The 9,102-nt window shown below is 43.6% G+C and overlaps 1 protein-coding gene across 1 annotated transcript in view; it reads right to left on the reverse strand.

The window, feature by feature from the left end:
- LOC137325155 (divergent protein kinase domain 1A-like) overlaps positions 1-2,935 on the reverse strand; it is a 68,866-nt gene extending 65,931 nt beyond the window's left edge. The window contains exon 1 of the mRNA XM_067989932.1: positions 2,629-2,935. Within this exon, the coding sequence (XP_067846033.1) occupies positions 2,629-2,709 (81 nt within the window). The 5' untranslated portion in view covers positions 2,710-2,935. The remainder of the gene's footprint in view (positions 1-2,628) is intronic.
- Positions 2,936-9,102: the final 6,167 nt, after the last annotated feature.

The raw sequence follows: 9,102 nt of genomic DNA on the forward strand, positions 1-9,102 counted from the left end.
ACAGACGAAACAAAACGTCCTTACATCAAAATTGTAAGGACATCCGGGAAACCCATACTAATGGGTTTCCCGACCTCAAATTGATCCCCTCTGCCCCCTTCCCGGCTCAGTTTTAAAATTGAGCCCTTTGTGTCCTCCTCAGAGGTTACTTTCCCCACCTAGCTTTGTATCGTGAGCAAACTTGAATACATTACACTCGGTCCCTTCATCTAAGTTATTAACATAGATTGTAAATAGCTGAGGCCCAAGCACCGATCCTTGCGGCACCCCACTAGTTACAGACTACCAACCTGAGAATGACCTGTTTATCCCTACTCTCTGTTTTCTGTCCTTTAACCAATCCTCTATCTATGCTAATATATCACCCCCAACCTCATGAGCCCGTATCTTGTGTAACAACCTCTTGTGTGATACCTATCGAATGCCTTTTGAAAATCCAAATATACTATATCCGTTGGTTCCCCTTTATCTACCCTGCTAGTTACATCCTCAAAAAACTAATAAATTTGTCAAACATGATTTCCCTTTCATAAAACCACATTGACTCTGCCTAATGACATTATTAGGTTAGGATCAGATCTGCCATGATCTTATTAAATGGCGGAGCAGGCTCAAAGGGCCGATTGGCCTACTCCTGCTCCTATTTCTTATGTTCTTATAATTTTCTAAGTGCCCTGTTACCACTTCCTTAATAATGGATTTTAGCATTTTCCCAGCGACCGATGTCAGGCTAACTGGCCTGTAGCTCCCTGATTTCTCTCTCCCTCCTTGAATAGCAGGGTCACATTTGCTGCTTTCCAGTCTATTGGGACCGTTCCAGAATCTAGAGAATTTTGGAAGATCATAACGAATGCATCCACTATCTCTGCAGCCACCTCTTTTAGAACCCTCAGACGTAGGTCATCAGGTCCAGGGGATTTGTCGGCTTTTAGTCCCATTAGTTTATCCAGTACTTTTTCCTCTAGTGATATTTTTTTTTAAAGTTCCACACTCAAAAAGCAACATTGAAAAAACCTATTAAAATATTTCTGTAAATTTTTTATTCCTTTTTCCACCAATTTTCTCTGCTCCCATCCTCCTCTGCTGTAAGCATCAATTCTTTCCTGGAATATAATTCCATTGGTACTAGTATCTTGCACCAAGTGTCCATTACTTATGTGCCAGCCTAATTGGTGAATGTTACCAAGCTATTCAACCTCAGGTGGGAGCATAGTCCTCACCCAATATCCACACACATTTCCACCTGGGGAGGAAGGTGCTCAATCAGCAAAAGGAACCCTTTCCTAATGGGGGTCGTTCAGGCTGCTTGTGACATCTTAACCTCAGCCCCGACTGGTCTGTATAATTCTATGCCTTAACCAACGATTGTAAGGAGTCTTACAACACCAGGTTATATATAGTCCAACCTGGTGTTGTAAGACTCCTTACATTTGTCCACCCCAGTCCATCACCGGCATCTCCACTTCATAACCAACGATGGCACACATAACAACTAAGGTTGTGAAAATAAACCAGCAACGACCTAGGTTCAATCCCGAGTTCATGCTGTTAGCTGATTTCAGCTGTTCTATTCTTTTTTCAGGTTAAAGCAAGCCTGGTGTAGATTACCTTCATTCCACAAATTCCACTCAAAAGTAAACTGATCACTTATATCAATGCCCAGTTTGAATATTTCAGTACAACCAACTGTTACGAATGTAAATTCGCGACATGCCAATTAGGGTTTTGGATTAAGCCCAGTATTTTCAGCGAACATTTCATAGTTCAAGTGCGTCACCCACTCACGTTTTACGCAATTGTAGCGTAATGATTTAACCCCCTTTTTGGAAAGCCACCGTATTTTTAAATAATTCGGTATCCACTCAGTTTAAACACATAACCACAAACAAATACAACTAAATAGCGAAATGCACTTTCCAAAGGGATCGGACACAAATCTTTTACCAAAATAAAATTCTACGACTTAAATTGGTTTGATTTCACATCGATCACCGATCCTCGACAACACGGTTTGTGCTGCAACCTAACCTCAAGAGCTCCAATCGTTAGTATTTTCAATGCAAATCCACACCCGAACCATCGGTAGATCGTTGTTTTTTTTTTAACCGCAGAGAATCGTCCCTCGTTTCATTATCTCTGTATTGCCTTATTACACACTTAACTGGGTTACTTTTAAACCCAACCAAAAAAAAAGGGATGCACAGGAGAGTAACAATTTAAAACACTATTAATGTCATAGATAAAATAGCATTTCAGATAAAGTGACACTGGTGGTGCGGAGACACAAAATACATGTTTTATATACACACCCCCCCGCCTATTACAAAGGTTATCTGTGTCTGTGGTGCTGCGAGTTGCAGCTGCAGCTGGTGCTGCACCACAGCCATTCATTCAATGCGGGATCTGGATGGAGAGCGCGAGCCGCCGCGGGCGGGATGGATGGATGGAGGCGGCGTCACGTGACAGCCCGGTGCTGACCGTTTTCACAAGAAACGGCCGGTAGGTGTTTATTTTTTTTTCTCCCCTCCCCCCCGCCCCGCTCTGTCTCTCACAAGACTGCCCGTCCCCGTCTTCTAATTAGAACCGGGTCTGAAGATCAATAAGGGATGTATACCCGGCCTAACCTACCTGGATGTAGTAGTGGCTGCCACAGATCTTCCTCAGTGAGGCCCACGAAAGCAGCCCCCTCGCCATGGTAATGAAGCGCATCCACTCAATTGCGCCTGTGTCTCTCTCTCTTTCTCTCTCTCACGCCCTCGAACACTTCGCAGCCGCCTGACTCCAACCCACACAGATAACCACCCGCACCTTGTGTGGTTGTAATTTCATTTGCCCTTCGGTCTCTCCCCCTCCTCCTTCTTCTCCCTTTTCCCTGGTTTTGGTTGAAGCTGTCATTTGCTGTTCCAGCGACTCTGACCACTTTGTGTTAAAGGCGCAGTGCCACGGCAGCTGCTTTTTGGAAAGCGGCCAATGGAACGGAATTAGCCGACAATTTTTTTTTTAACCAACTGCCTTTTCTTCAGAAACCCTTAAAGAGACACTGGGTTGTCCCAGCGTCATCAAACCAAAAAAAAAATCCTACCAAAAGGGTCTCCTTTTTTCAGAGGTTTTTTTTAAACCAATTTACCGACTTCAAGTTTTGTACAAATGTAAGGAATCTTACAACACCAGGTTATAGTCCAACAGTTTTATTTGAAAATCACAAGCTTTCCAATAAAACTGTTGGACTATAACCTGGTGTTGTAAGATTCCTTACATTTGTCAACCCTAGTCCATCACCGGCATCTCCACATCAAGTTTTGTACAAACAGCGAAAATGTCTTTTTTTAAACTATGAATTATTAAAATAAGGTTTTGTTTCAACACAAGGAATATGCTTCTATATATTTAAATTAGATTTTTAACTGCTGTAAAGAACCTGCATTTACATAGCGCCTTTCACTCCCAAAGCACTTCACAGCCAATTAAGTACTTTTGAAGTGTAGTCATTGTTGCACTGTCGGGAAACACAGCAACCAATTTGTGCACAGCAAGATGCCACATCCATGAGATTAATGATCTGGTAATCTATTTTAGTGATGTTGGTTGAGGGATGAATGTTGGCCAGGGCACCGGGACAACTTCCCTGCTCTTTGAATAGTGCCATAAGATCTTTTACATCCATCTGAGAGGGCAGACATCACCTCGGTTTAACGTCTCATTCAAAAGACCACACTACCGACAGTAATGTGCTGAAGTGTCAGCCTAGATTATGTGTTCATGTCTCTGGAGTGGGGTTTGACTCCATAACCTTCTGACTTAGAGGTGAGAGTGCTACCACTTGAGCCAATGAAGGAATGTACAAGCACTTTTACATAAGAGGCCTTCTGTTTGCTACTTCTCTCTGATGGCCTGGTTGAGAATCTTCTAGTGGGGTAGCCAATTCTACGACTCTTACAGAAATCCTTAATTTCTCCCAAATAAAAACTGATTTGCTTAGTCTAGAAATAAAAACAGAAAATGCCGGAGAAGCTCAGCAAGTCAGGCAGCAACTGTGGAGAAAGAAATAGAGTTAATGTTTCAGGTCGAAGGTCTTTCGTCAGAACTGGAAGATGTTAAAAGAGTTAAAGTTTTTGAGCAAGTACAGAGCTGGGGGGGGGAGGGGAGGAAAGAACAAAAGGGAAGGTCTGTGATAGGACAGAAGGCACAAGTGATTAAAAGTCAAAAGGGATGATGGTGCAAGGCAAGGAAGGGTGGTAATGGGACAGGTTAAAAAACAAAAGATTGATCAGTGGCAGCTGTCAATAGCAGCAGCACAACCATTACCAGCACTAGCTGACCAAAAAAATGAGAGCAGTGGTTATGGTCTGAAGTTAATGAAATCAATGTTGAGTCCGGAAGGTTGTAAAGTGCCTAAATGAAAGATTTGTAAACAATTTTACAACACCAAGTTACAGTCCAACAATTTTTATTTGAAATCTACAAGCTTTTGGAGGCTTCCTCCTTCGTCAGGTAAATGTTCAGGAGCTCCTCAAAGCCTACGCATTTATACATATATGAATGCGTAGGCTTCGAGGAGCTCCTGAACATTTACCTGACGAAGGAGGAAGCCTCCGAAAGCTTGTAGATTTCAAATAAAAATTGTTGGACTATAACTTGGTGTTGTAAAATTGTTTACAATTGTCAACCCCAGTCCATCACCGGCATCTCCACACTAAATGAAAGATGAGGTGCTGTTCCTCAAGCTTACGTTGAGCTTTATTGGAACAGTGTAAGTGGCCGAGGAGAGAGAGAGGTCAGAGTAGGCGTGGGAAGGGGAATTAAAATGGCAAGTGACCGGCAAGTCAGGGTCACGCTTGCGGACAGAGCGGAGGTGTTCAGCAAAGCGATCACTCTGCGTTTGGTCTCTCCAATGTAGAGGAGACCGCATTGTGTGCAGCGGATACAATATACTAAATTGAAAGAAGTAAACTGCTGTTTCACCTGGAAGGAGTGTTTGGGGCCCTGGACGGTGGGAAGGGAGGGGGTGAAGGGGTAGGTGTTGCATCACCTGCGTGGTCACGGGAAGATGCCGTGGGGAGGAGAGCTGGTGTTGAGGGTGATGGAAGAGTGGACAAGGGTGTCCCAGAGGGAGCAATCCCTTCGGAATGCTGAAAGGGAAGGGGAGGATGTGTTTGGTGGTGGGATCGCGCTGTAGGTGGCGGAAATGGTGGAGGATGATATGTTGAATCTGGAGGCTGGTGGGGTGGAGGACAAGGGGGACCCTATCATGGTTCTGGGAGGGAAGGGAAGGGGTGAGGGCAGAAGTGCGGGAAATAGGACAGACACGGTAGAGGGCCCTGTCAACTACAGCGGAGGGGAATCCTCAGTTGAGGAAAAAGGAAGACATATTGGAAGCACTGGTGCAGAAGGTGGTATTAAACTGGGACAAGGGAATAGAGTCCTTACAGGAAGCAGGATGGGAGAAAGTGTAATCAAGGTAGCTGTGGAAGTCGGTGGGCTTATAATAGATAGTGATTGACAGCCTATCGCAGAAATGACGATAGAGAAGTCGAGGAAGGGAAAAGAAGAGTCGGAGATGGACCATGTGAAAGCGAGGGAAGGGTGGAAATTGGAAGCAAAGTTAATGAAATTTTCCAGTTCGGGGCTAGTGCAGGAAATGGCACTGATACAGTCATTAATGTACCGGAGAAAGAGGTGAGGGAGGGGACCTGAGTAGGACTGGAACAAGGTCTAGTTTAGATCTAGCTTGGCGAGAGTATGAAGGAGATCTAGGAATGAGAATAGTCTCAATACTGACCATATCCAGTCATTGCAGCGCAGCAATTAACAAAGAAAACCGAATGCTGATCTGTAATGGAAAATCAGTAGAATTTAAGTCTGATGCTGTCTTAATAGCTCTGGTTAGGTCTCATACTGCATTCAATTCTGGTCACCAAGGCACCTTGGATGCAATGCAGAGAAGGGTTACAAAGCTAATCTCTAGTGTCAAAGGACTGCATACCTGCCAATCTACAAAACTCAGAAAAGCTGATGAGCAGCCTGAAAAAAGCTGACAGCTCAAAAAAAAACTGAAAAAAACAGCCCTTAATGTGTTTTAGAATCACATTTCGCAATTCAGTTTGTTTTTTTGGAAAAACTGAAACTCAGTGGCCTCGCATATGAGATAGGAAAAGAAGTAGTTATTAATGGGAGTGCAGTGGGCAGGAGCTTGTCATGACTTAAGCTACACCTATACCCAATATTCCATCAGTTTATGATGGAGAAAAGCTGAAGTACACTGAATCCCCCTCCCCAGGAAATTTTGATTATTAGCACTTACTTCATGCAATTTTTAAAAAAATATTCTTGGGATTTGGGCTTCACTGGCAAGACCAGCATTTATTGCCCATCCCCAGTTGCCATCAGAAGGTGGTGGTGAGCTGCCTTCTTGAACCATGGCAGTTATTCTTTGTAGCGGTTTGATACAACTGAGTGGCTTTCCAGGCAGAACATCTTGTCACCGGAACTGACCAACAGGCACTAGGATGTAGCTTGGATGGTGGTGAGAAGGGCCCTTCTAGTGCGGTCCTTCCTGCATGCATGGTATCTCAGCGCCACCACGAGCTGCCCTCGAGGCTGCAGTGGGGCCAAGACCATCGTCCATCTGCTGGTGGACTGCCCCTTCATGCAGAAGGTGTGGAGAGAGTTGTGTTGGTATCTATCCCGGTTCATCCCCAACAACTTGGTAACATAGGATGCTATGCTCTATGGGCTGTTCCTCGGGATGCACACCAAGACAGATATCAACTGCTGCTGGAAGACCATCAACTTGCCCAAAACCTGCTGGTCTTCCATCTGAATGAGCGGCCTACAACCAGGTGTTGCACTGAGACGAGGTGCAGCCTACGCAAAGGCTCTGTGAGGAAAGGCTACCGTGTAAGGCAATCCCATCCTTGTATTGTACACCATGTATCATAAGATATGTACTGTGTATTGAATTGTAATTATGGGATCGTAGTGTGTATGATCTGTATTGTATTATTTTGAATTGTAATTGTGATATTTACATTGAACTGTGTGTATCCTTACATTTTATGAAATAACGTATATTTTGAAATTTTTTTAAAACTTCAGAGGGTAGTTAAGAGTCAACCACATTGGTATGGGACTGGAATCACATATCGGCCTGACCAGGTAAGGATGGCAGGTTTCCTTCTCTAAAGGACATTAAAGAACCAGTTTGGTTTTTACGACAATCTGACAGCTTCATGGTCACTTTTACTGACACCAAATTTTTATTTCCAGATTTTTTTTCTTAAACTGAATTCTAATTCTCAAACTGCAGTTGTGGAATTTGAAGTCAGTTCTCTGGATGAATAGTCCAGGCCTCTGGATTACTAGTCCAGTAACATAACCACTACATGGGAACATTGTGGGTAAACATGATTAGAACCATTTGCTTACATGGAGGTTAAACATTGACGTGGACTGGTTGGGCCAAATTGCCTGTTTCTGTGTTGTAGCTTCTATGTACTTCTACGCAGTAAAGGGTTTGTGGTCCACCTACTGAAAAATTGGAAAAGTGGATTTGAGGACATGTGTGGAAGACACGATATCCAGTTCAGATCACAAGTGGGTACTATAGTAACGCTCCCAGGTTATGCTATCATTGATTAGATATTGGGCAGTACAGACACGTTCCTGAATGAAGATACAGGGACCTCTTATGGGACCAATGAACTGGAAAGAATATTTAAGCCAGATCCAAAATTTGTAACAGATTGTATGTGAGAGTGAAAATAAAAATTAAATATACTGATCAGACACCTATTGTAGCTTTTGTTTTGTGTTCTATAAACTTCAGAGAGTATATTGAGCTGAGAGAGTCTTTCCTTATCTTAATTTTAATAAAGTTGTATTTTCAAGTACATTATCTTACCTGTGTTTTTTTGACAGTTAGAAAATGTAAACATTCAAATTGCTAACACCTGTGTGTGTGTTTATCCCTGTAAAAGAAGGCAACAGGCAGAGGCAGAGTGTCTATCCTCATTTTATTTATTTTTATTTTTAAAAAAGTAAGTTAAATTTTGAAAGCAAACAAAATCTTTTTGAGGAAAATGGCTAGGAGGGAGGATGAAAAGGAAACAGGGTGAGGGGGCCACCGACCTCTCACCATCCATCCTGAGGGAGCAAGTTGGGATGCATGGAGAGTTAACGGTGTGATCACATCGGAGATCGGGGAGGATGCAGGGGATGTGTGGGAGAAGATACAATTAGTGATGCAAGTTAGAGATTGTTAGGTAGGGGCAGGGGTTATGCGAAGGCAAAGGGTAGGATACGCATTGGCAGCGACGGGGTGGGGGAAGCACATTTCAAGGGGGGAGAGGATGGTAAGACAGCCACTGAAAACCACACTTTCTTTGCAACCTCCACCGATAAATGCAGCCTGCAGCAGCAGTTGGTGGCTCCTTTCGCTGCCACACCACACCATGCCACCCACGAGAAACAAAAGAAAGGAATATAAAGAGAGACAAATAAGAAAGAACTTGCACTTATAAAGTGGCTTTCATGACTTCAGGATGCCCCAAAGTGCTTTACAGCCAATGAAGTAGTTTTTGAAGTGTAGCCACCGTTGTAATGTAGAAAACACAGCAGCCAATTTGCACAGAGCAAGGTGCCACAAACAGCAATGACCTGTTAATCTGTTCTAGTGATGTTATCAGTGATGCAACGGGGAACTCCCCTGTTCTATCTTTGAAGCACCATGGGATCCACCTGAGAGGGCCAACAAAACCTCAGTTTAATGTCTCATCTGAAAGACGGCATCTCCGACAGTGCAGCACTCCCTCAGTACTGGACCGAAGTATCAGCCTGGATTAAATGCTCAAGTCTCAGGAGTGGGGTTTGAACCGATGACCTGACTCAGAGGCGAGAGTGCTACCACTGAGTCACAACTGACACCAAAATGATAACAAAATGAGTTAGGTTGAGAGAAACGGAAGCAGAAAAGGAGACAGATTGAGAAACAGCAACTTGAAGACAACAGAGACAGGTAAGAAGTTAGCGACTGTATTCTCTTACTTACCATGACACTATGGGAGATCCACTAGTTCCCTTTTACAGCAACAACAACTTGCATTT

Source organism: Heptranchias perlo, chromosome 9 (assembly GCF_035084215.1).
Source record: "Heptranchias perlo isolate sHepPer1 chromosome 9, sHepPer1.hap1, whole genome shotgun sequence".
Classification (NCBI taxonomy): domain Eukaryota; kingdom Metazoa; phylum Chordata; class Chondrichthyes; order Hexanchiformes; family Hexanchidae; genus Heptranchias; species Heptranchias perlo.